The 15773-nt window shown below is 29.3% G+C and overlaps 1 protein-coding gene across 4 annotated transcripts in view; it reads right to left on the minus strand.

Annotated features, from left to right (window-relative positions):
* Nucleotides 1-485: 485 nt before the first annotated feature.
* The window catches only part of Alg3 (Alg3, alpha-1,3- mannosyltransferase), a 57061-nt gene continuing 41773 nt past the window's right edge, over nt 486-15773 (minus strand). For 3 of the 4 annotated variants that reach the window (XM_035350936.2, XM_035350937.2, XM_035350938.2), the window contains exons 7-9: nt 13265-13317; nt 7949-8084; nt 486-1022 (exon numbers count right to left, since the gene is read on the minus strand). In XM_035350936.2, coding sequence (XP_035206827.1) covers nt 866-1022; nt 7949-8084; nt 13265-13317 — 346 coding nt within the window. In that variant the 3' untranslated portion in view covers nt 486-865. Of the gene's footprint in view, nt 1023-7948; nt 8085-13264; nt 13318-15773 lie in introns of those variants that run through there. The other variant, XM_035350939.2, reaches the window with a different exon arrangement.

The following is a 15773-nucleotide window of genomic DNA, read 5'->3' on the forward strand; positions in this document are numbered from 1 at the left end:
ATTATCTACATAACTGCGAGCATCCCTCCCCCTTTTGGTTACTTTAGCAGATAAAGAAATAATGCCTATTTGTAGACCTCAACATTTCATACTGAAGAAAGTAGACTGGGATCTTTCCTCCTACGCAGAGCTCACTGAAAATATGGTGAACAATGTGCCCATAAACACTGCAGTGAAAACCAGCGCTGAGGCTATTATGCAGGCAGCTAAGTTTCCTACTCCAAAATGTATACAAGACATCCAAAATACCCCAAACAATAGTGGAACCGACAGTACCAAGAGACTCAAATGACAAGACAGGAAAAAAACATTAGATAAATTTTGCTGTATCCCACTTTCAAAAGTTTTCTATAGGGAAAATTGTTATAGTTTATTAACATTTTGGTTGAACAACAGCCTTCCAGAATGAATTACCTTTCGGGAAAGTAATTTTGGGAGCATAAAAGGACAAGGCATAGAGAAAAACTTGTTTTAAAAAATACTGGTTTCAACTTTAAATAAAAGCATTTATTTTATTCATATTCTGGTAAAATTAGGAATAAAACTGCAAGTAAATTTTTTAATATAAGGGGACGAAACACAAGTCCCAATAAATTTATTGAAAATGAGAAAGGATTAGTACACAAAATATGTTGTGTATATATATATATATATATATATATATATATATATATATACATATTTATTTTTTTTGGTATGTAAATTCATAATTCGGATCTGATCATTTCAGAAGTCTTTGATAAAATACATAATAAATAAATTTTTCAATACGTTTTCTTAAGATAAAAGACAATTCACAAAAATACAAACATTTCAACAAAAATAAACTTGGCAAATACAACATAGCAGCACTCTCAAGTATTCTTTATGTACATTTTGTGCACTTCTTATCACCCACAGGTGGTTGATAAAGTATAAATTTACACAATACTAAGAAATGGCAAATATGTAGAAGGCCACTGCTGAGTATGGTAGAAGGATATGTATTCCAGCACAATTCTAAAGTTCCAAGAATGCAAAGCCTGTTAAAAAAACAGAAATGTTAGAGAAACAACAAAAGTAATATATGCAAAGACTTCTGCTCTATAAAGCACATCTCTGTTTGAAATAATAAGTCTGTTCTTTCCTTTAACATTTTTTACCACCAAAAATCTTGAATATTGTTTGAATTAAAATAGAAGTTATTTTAAATTACAGTTGAAAGATCTCAGTGATTGATAATTTAATATAGCATACAGAATTGACCATCTTATAATTCTGCAAAACACATTTACCTTTTCTTAGAATGTTTCATGCTGCAGCAAAATAATCATTAATTAAATAGTTAGAGAGTACTTTGAAAATTTTTGAATTTTTACTTCAATGATATGAAAATTCATTAACATCAATTTTAAATTTTCTGTTAGTAACTGAAGAATGCCTTATTATTTTTCTATTTGAGTTATTTTATTTGTAATACCTTAGCACCAAATATATATATTTCATTACTTTATTGTCAAAGTGAACAAGGGTTGGAACTTGAATTAGTTGCAACTATTTGTTTACAACTATACAAGAGAGATAGTCTGAAATTTTTATTGGCTTTTGAAGAAGTCATCAAAATTATGTACTCTCCACTGCTAGAGATGTGAAAACATAGGGTACCTTTAGCAATACCTGATCTGTTGATGATTCAATTGAAGTGATTTATTACCAGATGAATTTCTGGAACAGTTCAGATACAAATGCTATGACATGGTTCATTCAGCCTATGAATGATACTGTAATCACAAGGGTTTAAATCTGTGGAATATGATGGATGATGGAACACTTCTTACCCTCAATAAACAAGCTACATGTTCCACTACATGCATTCAAACCCTGTCCTTAAAATTGATGGGAAGATACTACAGGAAGTGTCATTCTTTTGCAGTACTCACTGCAAGATAAATTTTTTTAAAAAAATGAGCAGTAATATTGACCAATGACAATCTGTCCTTGAGATATGGCATACACTAGGATAATGCTATTACAGTCACATATAAAAATCATTATAACCTTCACACTCCTAGGTATCTGATAGATTTTTTGTTTCAATATTTTTGACTCATATAATTTGGTCTAAGTCTCTTCCAGCCTATTGATATAAGCATAAGAAAACCTCTCCTTCATATTCACAACACTTCAAGTGGGTTTGACCAGTGTCTTATTGCAGAAATTTCTGCATTTTTAAGAGTTCAATGTAACTACACAACTTCAAAATAGCACCTATCAAAGTGACTTCATGTTTTTCATTATGGCCCTTGTACACAGATGTAGAAGGGAAAGTATGTATTGAACTACATGTTATCTAAGCAGGAAAAACTTGTTTCCTTCCATAGCACATTACATATATAACAGTAATACAACTATTAAAGTTTCAGGCGATGTAATTTGATTTCCTAGAAGCTGGACTTAATTTTTAACTTTAACAAGACATTATTATAAAAAAAAATTAAAATACTTTTAATAAGCACACATTAATTTAATTTGATAACAAAAAAAACCTATTATAAGAAGTTTAATCTTCAATTATAAACTACAAATCTAAATTATCAAATTAAATATAATTATTATTATCTAAATGAAATCTAAACAAATATTATTTATTGGAATATTTATTATATAATTATCAATAATTTGTTCACCAGCTAAACAGTAGACTGATTACCTTCTGCTCTCATCTGATGATCAACTACCAATGAATTTTAAGAACAGCCACAGCATACTAAATTAGAATATTATTAAATTGTTACAGAACATCAATCAGATCTCTTACTGATCACTAGCCTACTCCGAATACAATTGTGGCAGACCTAACATTTGTCCACTTTGCTTCTGCCATCTTATGGCACCATCTGCTAGTAAGGTTTAAAAATCTGATAGCACTGCAGCCTCAATAACCTTGAGAGTAGTAAAAAAGCTTTAGAGTCAAACTATGATTTGCTGCATACAAAAATATCATATTGCCAATGAAAAAGTACACTTCTGCAATTGCTGCTGGTATTTGGATCTATTTCTTGGTGCAACAGCTGATACGTCACCAAGCTGCTCAAAATCAAAAGTAGTTTTAACAATCTTGTCTCATTTCTCAATTAAAACAGTCTAATTTCCCATTTATTGATAGTCAGCATTTCATTGCAATGAATTCTCATAACAGAACACTGACAGCTATTCAATTTTACATCCACATAAACATAACCCTGATGTATGTGTTATATTATGATAAATAAGATACATGCACTACAGGTCACCTAGTATGATAGATACAACCCAGTTACTGTGGTTGTCACCTGTAGTGAGAATGCCAATTTTCAGTAAGTGGAATGTAAATATATATTTTAATCAGAGTATTAAAAAAAAAAGAATTTAAAATTAAGATAAAAACGTAAATGATGATTATTAAGGAAACCTGTTGTTATTAAGTGGTTAATTATTACATAGGACCAGAGATTATAATTTCCTGTGCAACTCAGAAAAGTTAGAGATACATTGAACTACAATTTAAAACAGTGATGGCCAAATGTCAGCTTTGACAATGTACATTATAGAAAATTTAAATATTTTTCACTATGATTTGCATTATAATATATGAAATGTTTGTAATACTGATTAAGGGATTGGATTATTCAACAATGGTAAAGCACATAGGGATTTTTGCTTAAATTTCATGAAAAATTTTGATAGAGGACTGCAAGGAATGGAATCCAAAAATCTCTTTCTCAAGAATTATCCTCATGAATGGATTTTCAGGCAGATGAATAAAGTGCTTAGTTGATTTATCAGATCAGAGATTTCCTTGGATAGTAATTTTTTAAAGATAAAATAATGCTATTTCTCTCAGAAAAACTCTTAGCTGATATTTAAGGTAAAGCAGTAACATGAAGTAGCCAGGTTAGTTGCCACACCTTAATCCTATCAAACACTTGTACGACCACTTGGAAGGAGGTATGGTTCTCCCTAAAGACCATTAAATGAATGGGAATAGAAGAATAATTTTGCTTAGCATTTCTTATTTAAGGCAGAATTTGAAAAACCAATAGACAGCATGATAATTCAACAGTTTCATGTTAAGGCTTACCAAATCCCATGTCAAGCTCTATTTCCTCAGAATATTTCAGCAATCACATAAACTAAACAAAAATCTAGAAGCATGAAAAGTGCAAATATTAAAAAAAAATATATACAAATTAATTATGTTGCCAATAGCTGCACAATTTTCATGTTCCTATCATTCCCTCAAATGTTTCAGATAAAAATTCTTTGTACCTTAAGTTTTAGATGGCAAAGTATATAGCTAACAAGATTTTTTGCTTTGTAATTTTAATACCCTCATATAAATTCAAAATCAAAATATATTTTTATACTTTGACAACTGTGTGAATTAAGTACAAAATTTTGACAATAAATAATACCCCACCTGCACATACAAAACTACAGTACAAAGAAGATTGAGAGAGGTGGATATTAAAAAATTTCAAGGACCTTTAGTGCTGTTATTTCAACTGAAATTTAAGATTCCCATTATAGCCAAATCTTGTTATAGAGAACTCAGACTGTAATTAATCAAAATTAGGCATAATTATGTTACAATATAATTAATTAATGATTAAAATGCAATTGCAAATATGAGTACTTTAATTATGTTGTAAATGAATTTGCAACTACATTGTAATTCAATTATTAATCAGCTATACAACCACTCAAGGGCCAAAACTAGCACAACCACTTATGGGCCAAAAGTATGATAGTAGGCAGCATCAATACAGCACCTATTAATGTACTGTTATTGGTCATGTTGTGACTTCCTAGCTAGCATGTATTTGAAAGTGGCATACAGAAATCTCAGTTGGTCTAGAGAAAAGTCACATTCAAACAATACTGGGAATTTTGATTTGATGTTTTAGACCATACATCTGTTTTAATCTTTTAACTCTATTTTTGTTTGTCTTTGCTGCATTAACCACGAGGCCGATCATTATCAGCCAGGATGGCTGCAGCACACTCATATATTACATTACATTACACCTGCTTCCTATGTCATTATATTGGGCAATTCTAGACATTTTATTTTATTAACCCAAAAGGACTATTAGTCATGAAACACAGTTTGGCATTAATTCACTTTTCATTCAAGTCTGTTGTCACTCAGAAAAAGCAAGATATTATTCTTTCACATCTAATCTATCTGCTATTAATTAACAAACTAAACTATTTAAAAGCCATGGAGGCAGTTATTCAGAATATTACCTTTTTTTTTTTTTTTTTTTTACTTTTCAATCTGATTGATTTAAATAAAAATGCATTTAATTCATAATCTGCAGCTAATTAAAAATAGTAATTTTTTAAAGATAAAATAATGCTATTTGTCTCAGAAAACCTCTCAGCTGATATTTAAGGTAAAGCAGTAACATGAAGTAGCCAGGTTAGTTGCTACACCTTAATCCTATCAAACACTTGTACGATCACTTGGAAGGAGGTATGCTTCTCCCTAAAGTACTTTACAGAGCATTAAGCACTTTACAGAATTACATTATATATATATATATATATATATATTACTTTTTAAATATACAGAAGATAAAGAATATTCCCGTGATATTGCAAATGCACATTCAATTAATACCCTATAAAATGTTTTGCTGTTCAATTTAAGCCATCTCTATCAATAATCTCTACTGATAAACCATATTAAATTTTAAAACAGCTCTTTTGAGTACTAATTAAAATCTGAACCCCTTTCCAATTTATTATTACTATTATTATCATTATATTTAATTATAATTTTATTATTTTTTTATATTAGATCATTCCAGATTTTGGACTTTGTATTATCATGCATTTGAACTATTCATTGAAAAATTTATTGTATTTAATAATAGACTAATCTGTAATCAACACTGTTACTGAAACTTTAATGCACATAGCAATTAAGCTGGATGCTAATGAATAAGAGTAATTTTTTTACAAGATAATATCATCCAGGATTCAGTAAAATAAGAGTACAATACAAAGTCCATAATCCAGACTCGTCAGGACTTCGGCAATTCCAGATTAAGGGTTTTTCCGGATTATAGATCATCAATTTAAATCTGGTAAGATGACATGCAGAAATTATACAGTTAAAAATATGAAACCGTAATTTATGAAATAAAGAGCAATTATGATCTAAAGGGTATATAAATTAATATTTATTTGTTTACTTTATTAAACATTTCTTTTAATGTAAGTTGTTTATGTTGCTTCGTTTTTTGTGCTGAATGCGCATGCATAAACATTAAACGTGCATTGGTAGCATTAAATGCATATGCGTGCATGCATAAAGCATACACAAAAAAGGTTTGTGGCTTTAAGGTCTGGATTATAGATCATTCCGGATAATGGACGTCCGGATTACAGACTTTGTACTGTATAGAAATAAGTTTATCCCTGTTACAGATTCTTTTGTTGAAAACGGAAGGCTAAAGGAAGTTTTTATGATTTATTTCCTGTGTAATACAAAAGAAGACCAGTTTTGCTAACAAATCCTCCATAAAGGCATCTTTTCACAAGTGTACAGTCTTGTTTGATTTCTTTAAATCAAATAATTCAAAGCCAAATGTCTGTTGGCGAATATCATAAACATATATATATTTGTTTAACAAAGTTATACATGTTTAGTTCAATAAGAAACAGCTAAAATTAGTTCTTGTAAAAACATTCTACTTTATCTATACTTTTTTTACATATTTACAAAAGATAAAAATATTATTTAAGAAAGGATTAGTTTATATTTTATACTGCTATTACAAACTGCCTTATATGCAGAAGTTATGCAGGATGATTCCAAACAGAAAGTAATAAAACACATGGAATTATTCCGTTGTATTATTTAGCAACTTTTCAATTATGAACATAACTTCTCTAGGTCATGTAATTGAAATTATTAATGGCAATTACTTTCCTAATTATATAATTATAATTACCCATTGCAATAACATCATAACTAGATTTCACAGTTACAATGTAATTACAATTAGATTTCATAATTACAATACAATTATAGTTGCAATTTAACTGTAAATACATTTTGATTATAACTGAAAAATCATTGACATACAATGTAACTATAATTACATTTTGTCCAACTATGTAACAAACAAATAACCCTTCATATAACTTTTGGGTCTAGTCCAATTTCTATGCATATAATGTTGTTTTAAACAGCTATAACAAATCTTCAAACAAATAAAAATCAGATATAATGAATTTTAACAGTTTTTTTTTTAAATTTAAGATGAAATATTAATAATCATTAAAATCATTCAAGTTTACACAAAGGATTGCAATGCAGTCATAAAACCCAATTTTTAAAAAACTAACACAATAAGCATACTATATCTTGAAAATGATTATTCATAATTGTAAATTTTATTTCAGAGAGATATACTTCAGGGGACGAGTTTAATCCATAATAATGATGTATGTGTTAAGCAATTTTAACATATGGTGAAATTAAGAAAGAAAAAAAAAAGGGGGGAAAGATTTAATAGCTACATGTTATTAATTGTAATTAACCCTTAATATAACTTCTTTTATTAGGGTTATTATTCTCTTCTTTTGGTACATGTGATAACATATATTATTATTAATTCAATCAATTTTTGCACTTTTTTGCAAAACCATCTCTTTTCCTTTCTTTTTTAATTGAATCAGGTATAGCAAACAAAACTTTAAATCCCTTGAAGTTTGATACTGAATTTGACAGTAACTAAGCCATAATAGTAAGCTTACATTACCAGGTTATTGTCATGCTTCAAAAGCTTTTATATAAAAATTAAAATAACTGCTTTAACTATATTACTTCATTTTTACAGTTTGGAATAAATATAATTTTTACATATATTAATAACTTTGAATTTGAAAAAAGAAATACTAAATAAGTACTCACTTAACAACTGGATTGTAATTAGTCGACCACAGCAAATGTGGAAGAGTAAAAAAATACCATACATAAAACTGATAATGCAATGACCTGCTAAAAACAACTCCAATGAAATTTGAAGAAAATAAGATGAAGAGTAAATCTTCAAAATGTTAGGGCTAACAAAATACAGATATATTTGAATAGTTAAAATGATTTTTCATTTTCTCTATTTTAATACAGCATATTAATTCTATTTATGCTTTAGATAATAATTTAAAACAAAACAGATGCTTAAAATTTCAATGCAAATAAATACATTACAGTACTGAAATAAGCATAGGAACTTAACATTCTTGAAAAGTAATATGTAAATATCTGAGAGCCATTATAATATATAAAGTCTGGACAACAACCAAAACTATTATTATTATACTTGAAATTGAAATTTTTTAAGTATTGGAGACCTAACAATTTTGAATATTTATTGTTTAAAGACTGTATAACATCATAACTGCTTCGGATTTTTATTTGTAAGGGGATGATGAAAGGGTAACAATTTTTAATAAAAGGTTTACTTTTCCAACCATTAGTATCAAATTTTAAATACTAGTATAATTTAATAAATTTTATGAACAATGAAATGAATTTTAATAAAAATTCTTAATTGATAAAGGCAAGCATGTCAGAAATAAGGTTATTTTACCATAATTCAGTTGGCAAGAACTCATACTGTGAATAAATATGAATATTTATTTAAAAATTAATTTAAAACTGCTAACTTCAACTAAAATTTTGTACATTCTAGTTTTTGAGTACTGATGAAAATCAGATTTTATATATGAGATTCATTGTTCACCCAAAATGAAACTTTAGATATCAGAATATATTTCACATATAATGGGATGTTCAACATGTATAATGCTTGATGATAACACAAAATGCATGGTTATAATAATATAGCTTATAATCAATAATTTTTGTCTGGCAATAGAAAGTTTTTGGCCTATATTAACTTCACATATTTCTCAATGCACATTCTATTTATCGTGTCTCCCCCCAGCTTGAAACTAGATGAATCACTGATTCTGTAAATGGCAGAAATTAAAAAAACAAATTTTTTTAGTAACTAACAAAAGACTCCTATACACAACAATATAATCAATTATTAAAAATTTGAAATGCACAAAGACAACAGTGAAATGCGCATAAGTGCACCAGAAGCAACCTCCCACTGCAAAATGCACCAAACATTAAGATTCATTATTTTTCAATCCAGACACATTGTTCTTGTAAGATTTTTATACATTGGCTATTTTTTATGAAGGAACTGAAATGGATTTTACAATTTGAATACTGCAAGATAATGAACAAAATTCTACTAAAAAATTTTCAGAGAAAATAATATCTATAAAGAAAACTTTTATTTAAGCAGAAAATGAAATTACACTATAAGGCTAATGTAACTACAAAATGATGCTGCAACTAAAGATCACATCCACAAAAGAAGGAATTTGGAGCCCATAATTAGTTTAATGCATTATTCATGCAATAAAACAGTTATTTACTTCACAAAACTCTTAAATATTCATGTCTGATTAAACTTTTGAGCAGCAATGCATCTTGAATGTATTTTTAAGAGTTATTACTGTAAAACACCCATAATCCAATATTGAATTGTTCAGTACACCTGATAATTCAGTATCCCTTTCACCGAAACCTGCCAGATAATGGCATTACTATCACTTTATTCTACAATATTCAGAAAGGACTAGCAAATGTTTCTCATCTTTTTAGCCCTTTTCAATTAGTCTTTTGTTCAAAATTCCATGTTTATATATCATTTATTTTTTTGTCTTTATTGCCTTACAATGTTTTCAAAGCTTGATAAAAATGTTGATAAGGAAGTAAAATGGAAATGTGGAACAAATCAACTAGATAATCCATCTTCCATATCAAAGAATGATTCAAAACTTAAAATTTAAATATAGGAATAGTGCGCAAAATACATCGAATTTTGATTGCAGCATTATACATTACGTGCAATTCCATAAAAGGGACACAATTTTTGGATTGAACTATGGACTGGAGAAAACTGTGACCAAATTCTATGAAGCAAAATTCTATCAAAAGTGTTGTTAATTCAACGACTACCTACTTCATGTTACCAAAAAATAGAAAATCTTCTTTTCAATAATCATGCTATAACCATAATAATGATAATAATCATACTATAACCATAATAATAACCACGAATTAAACATTTTATAGATATATGATCGAAAATGAGCCAATTATGAAAGCAGAATGAAAACATCACAAATCAAAGTGTTTTGAAGCCACAGATAGTAAAAGAAATGGATAGTGACCACGAAGAAGAATCAATCAAAATCAGCCCACCAGTGGCCAAGCAGTAATGTTGCAGGGAGCTGGTAGTTCTACTGAGATTTGAACCCTGGAAACCGGGCTGACTGCAAGGGTGTTTTCATGGTTTTGGCCATGTGTAAAATAGATGTGAACCAGCTTCCCTTAGCATATCCTTTACGAAGGCATCCCTTTCCTTACACACATAGTCACCTTTGCTTTGCCATCAAATAAACCAAAGCAACTAATCAAGATTACTTGGCATAGGGCACGTGGAGCATTAAATATAATAGAAAAATTCATTGAAAAAATAAAGAAATATAATATCTGAGAAATGATGAATATTCATATTCTACAGAATGATTCTTTTAAAGAGCGGAATCAATGAAACAAATGGACAGTTGAATTTCAAACACTAACAATATACATGACTTCAAATCCAGTACTGTTTAAATATTGTTAAACTACGAATAAATTTATTTACTAATAGTTTTTTCATTGAATATGTTCAAACAATCATAACATGCAATTTTTCCCATTATTAAAAATAGTAATTAAGGTAGAAAAGTCTTTATATGGTATTATACAATTTTAGCTTGATAATCTGGCATCATAATGCATGAAATATGTTCATTTACTGGACTTTTCTTGTATTTTATTATTAATGCAGCCACATTAAATTATTTATGCAACAAAAATGTAACCACAGTAGACTACAGTTTGCACCATCATTATTAGTAAATTATCTAATAATTAACTAGCAAATTATGCAAAGGCTATTTGTCTTAGGGAGAGATGCCTCTGCAGGAGGAATTTATAACTCTTTGAAGGGTGATGGTTACCTACAGTAACCACTTTTTCTATTGAACATCTTACTCACTCATGTGAGTTGTTTTCAAGACTGACCATTTCTGAAGTTCCCCTTGTGGGTCGCTAGACGGCAATCCAGAAACATAAGCCAGTAGTTGATGCAGCAATTAGTCTTCAAGAAAATAAGCATCACGACGATGTGCACTCTGCAGCACCAAGAGAAAGCCGATAAGAACAGTGTAGGAATGCAGCATATGCAAAGTTGCATGCTGCTTGAAAAAGAAAAACTGTTCCCACGAGTATTTTAGAGACTGATTTGTAGGAATGTGTTCTGTGGGCGGTGGTCACTGATACTAACCACCAGAAGTGGTCATTTTTTTCAGGCGTCTTAGACAAAATATGTGTAGTTGTCGCAAATAATTTCATTGTAATACTTGATATAGTAAATTAAAAAAATGTTTTGCTGAAAAAGTTAACTGCCTTTTCCTGCCCCTCAAAGAGATAAAGGATACTTATTGGTTCATGTTAACATTACATGAGAAAATTAAGAAAAGCTGATTAAGTACAGAATATAAGCATTATAATTAAGTAACTGATTCCATATGTTCATATTGGAAACACCTCATCTACCAGATAATATTACTTCCTTCACCAACGAATTCATTCACACTATAAATCCCCATATTTTATTGGTAATTGGGCATTGACTGGAATCATCAATACTTTAACAACAATTTACTGTCACCTTTTGATGATGAAGTATATTTACAGCACTAATAAATCAATTAAACATGGTTTTGTTTGTTCGTTTGTTTCCAATGGGTGCTATTTGGTAACCACATTCAAAATCTCATCAACTTGATTGTAAGTTCTCCACAACTTGTCTCTGCCTCCACTTGAGCTCAGCTACATAACAAGGCTAGAAGCTTTTCTAGAACTAATACCCAATTCTTATTCTAATACTTGAAATTCATATGCTAATACCAACCAAGCAGGCAGGAGTTCTTACATTTTTACTGTACATCTTCTGATAGGAAGAATTTTGTTGTGTAAAAATTACAGCACTGAAGACTTTTTGGAAAACACCACATGCCTGGAAATAAAAGATTGCTTCTGCTTTATTTCTCAACGAATCTAATAAATATTTGACATAAAATGTAGTAAAAATTAATATACACTCCAAATCAACCTGAAAACTTTCCACAGGAATAGGGACACCCCCTGCCTTTCCCAAAAAGTGTATGCATTACAGCCATGCACTTGTTCTAACTTATCTGAACATTAGAATAACCAACAGAAAAATCCTAACTTTTCCTGATCCTACTAAGAATAACAGAAAAAATTTTAAAATAGCATTTTTCTAGAAAGATATGAAATAGTTTCAAAACTCTCAACAATACTTACAGAAAAAATGTTGCTATGAGTCTTACTGTTATGATTAAGTCATTGCACTGCTATGGTATACAGGCAGATGTCAACTAATATCCCCAAAATACCATATTACCTTTAGAGTAAGTAATTAACAAAGTTATTTTTGAATTTTTACTTTAATCATTTTTATTTTCATTGGTTTCTAACCCCACAAAAAATTCAAATCTCCAAATACTTCTGTTTATAACATATAATAATTTTAAAATGTTTTTAATGCTAAACTAATTTAATTACATTAATGGCTAAATTCTATAACAATCCTGTCCACCAGCTGACAACTACCGATAATTCAACTTAGATTAAAATCTCAGTAAACAGGCTAAGCTGGCTGCATGAGAGTTTTCATGGTTTCCTATGTATATAATGTGGATTCAAATCAATTTTTCTAAAAAAATGCCATGAAGGTATACTTTCTCTTTGACAGACAGCCTCAAATCCTCATAATTTAAATGATTGATAACAGTGGCACATAGAAGCATAAGAAACATTTTTATACTAATAGTATAAATGATAAGTGCACTGTTTTTAAATTACTATGCAATGCAGTTACAATTTGGAAGATACATACCTTACATAGAGTAGTAACAGCTCGCAGAGTTGGCAATTCACTAGATAGTGTTGATGATAGAAGTGAATGTCAACTTATTAGAATATCATACCATGACTAACATTCACTTAAAGAATTAAAAGAGCAGTCTATAAATGCTTCTAACATTAAAAAAAATTAAATAAGGATACTATCAAGGGATAAAACGTTTGATTCTGATTTCAATGCTCCAAGTCCAAAGTTCCTAAAACATAAAATAGCTTTAAAATCACTGCCATTGATCTTTATGATTCCAGATGTAACTATGAAATTAATAGTTTTGAAATTAAATTAACAAAATATCGGGTTTTAACGAAAGCTTCCAGCCATCGCAAACATCGTCTGTACATACAATTCATGTTGGTGTGTTTAATCACATTTTGTCAAATGTTTTTTGCCATTTGAAAGAAAGAGACTTGCTTTAGAACACTGTGTTGTGAAATTTGTAAAAAAAACCATTATCATCATTAAGGTGGCTGAAATGGAACTATCGTGCTACAAGATTAGAACCATCATTTACTTTCAGTTCTATTGCAACAAGTCAGCTACAGAATGTTATCAAAACATGTGTATAGCTTTAGGTACTAATCATAGGCACTGTGAAGGTTTTGGTATCAAAAGTTCAGAAACAAGGACTGTGACATTCAAGAAGCAGAGCATTCTGGTTTACTGATATGGATGAGGCCCACCTACAAGAATTTGTGAAAGATCAGTATGCAATCACTCGAGAGCTTGTTAAGGAGTTAGAGGTTAATGCTATGTACTTAGTCACACTATGCATCGCATAAACTTGACGTACAAGTTCAATTGCTCGATGCCGCATAGCTGACTCAAGCACATAAGGACAAACATGTTTGGGCCTCCACTAATCTGGCACAAATTTGTATTTGGAGAGATTGCAGTGGTATTACCCACAAATTTATATATCTTTAAAAAGTTAAAATCTTTGATAGTAAGGTATACAGGGAGATAGATGCTAGTCCATATTGATGCTGCTATCAAGGAAAAACATTGAACTGAGTTCCAGCCCAAAAAGGTAATGTTCCATCAAGATAATGCAATTCCAGAGATTAGATTTCATGGCCTATTGGGTAAATAAAGCTCACTTTTAAAAGGGTTTTTCATTTGCAGTATTTTTAAGCAATTAGGGAACAAATATATGACTAAAGAAATCTGGCAACATTTTTAAATTGCAAATGGTGCACTTATTTTTTTTGAGTACATCAATTACTAAAATTTTGATTTATCTATTATTATTATTTTTTTACAGTAAATGCAATTATATCTAAGGGCATGCTTAATAAGAAATAGTTTTTATTGTTCTTATTAAGTAATAATTTAACTCTTTTAATGTCAGATTTAAGAAATTTTCAATAACATCTTTTTGTGGAATATATTGTCCCAATCATACTGAACAATGGGTTAATATCTCCCATCAGTGATCAAATTACTACATCCTGATATATTATGTTTATGAAACATATATGAAAATTGTTGTTGTATATGAACTGGTGCATGTTACATTTTGTAACATTCACATTATATATTACCACAAATTTTAGTTTTGTTTTCTGAGAAAGGATAATATCCTAGATGATTGGGACAAATAGTTCCAGTTGACAATATGAATGGGGCATATTGTCCCGAGAGATTTCCAGGAAATGGTAAATTTTAAACTCATATTACACTTCTTTTAGTATGTCAACATTAAATTAAAATACTTTTCATAATTAAATTTTAATTATGCAAAAATCGAGCCAAAAGGGTTAAATGGAATTTTTTGTCACATCCACCATATAGCCCCGACATTGCTCCTTCGGACTTTTACCTTTTTTTACACCTGCAGCTACCTCTTACCTATCTCTATTCTGCACAGGATGTCTGAAATGAGGTAGATCTGTTTTTGGACTCGCAGCCACCAAGTTTCTGGGCTGAAGGCTTTGAAAAACTACCAAAACATTGGAAGAATATCGTACATTTGGGAGGTGATTGCTACCTGCACTAAAGGTACTGATTTCATGTTTCTTTCCCTAACTTTATTAAGAATGTTTTTTTTTTTTTTTTGGTGGGAAACTTTTGTTACAACCAGATAATTCAAATCAAAAAATAAGGATGCAATTAAAAGCAGTTAAAAATTTAGGCAGAATAAATTAGTCAATAAAATATTTTAAAGAAAAACATTTTTAATATCTAGGCGTTCATAAATGTTAGTTTTATTTGTTAATAAATGAATCTGGTTCATGGTTTGTTATTCATATATAACTGACAAAATTAGTATTTTCTGACATAATACTAAATTTTATATAAATGACAGAGAACAAAATAATAAAATGCATACATTTAAAATATGATAAGATTAAAAATTATGACTATAAATATCTTTTTTGAAAATATTTCAGAAAGGCGTATAATAAATAATCAGCAATTATATGAACGGCAAGAATTTTTCTGCTTTTAAAAAACTATAAATTTTATCAAATTTTATCAAAAAAAAGTTATGTAATGATACATTATTATTATTATTATTATTATTATTATTTTTTCAGAAAAAAAATTAAAAACTATTTAACATTATACAATTTACTGAAAAAGCATAAAAACAATACTTACATTTCACATGATTAAAAATAAATTCATATAAGGTATAGTTACTAAATAACA

This window comes from Stegodyphus dumicola, chromosome 3, assembly GCF_044657685.1.
Source record: "Stegodyphus dumicola isolate Sdum_Otavi_A_Nest chromosome 3, ASM4465768v1".
Classification (NCBI taxonomy): Eukaryota; Metazoa; Arthropoda; class Arachnida; order Araneae; family Eresidae; genus Stegodyphus; species Stegodyphus dumicola.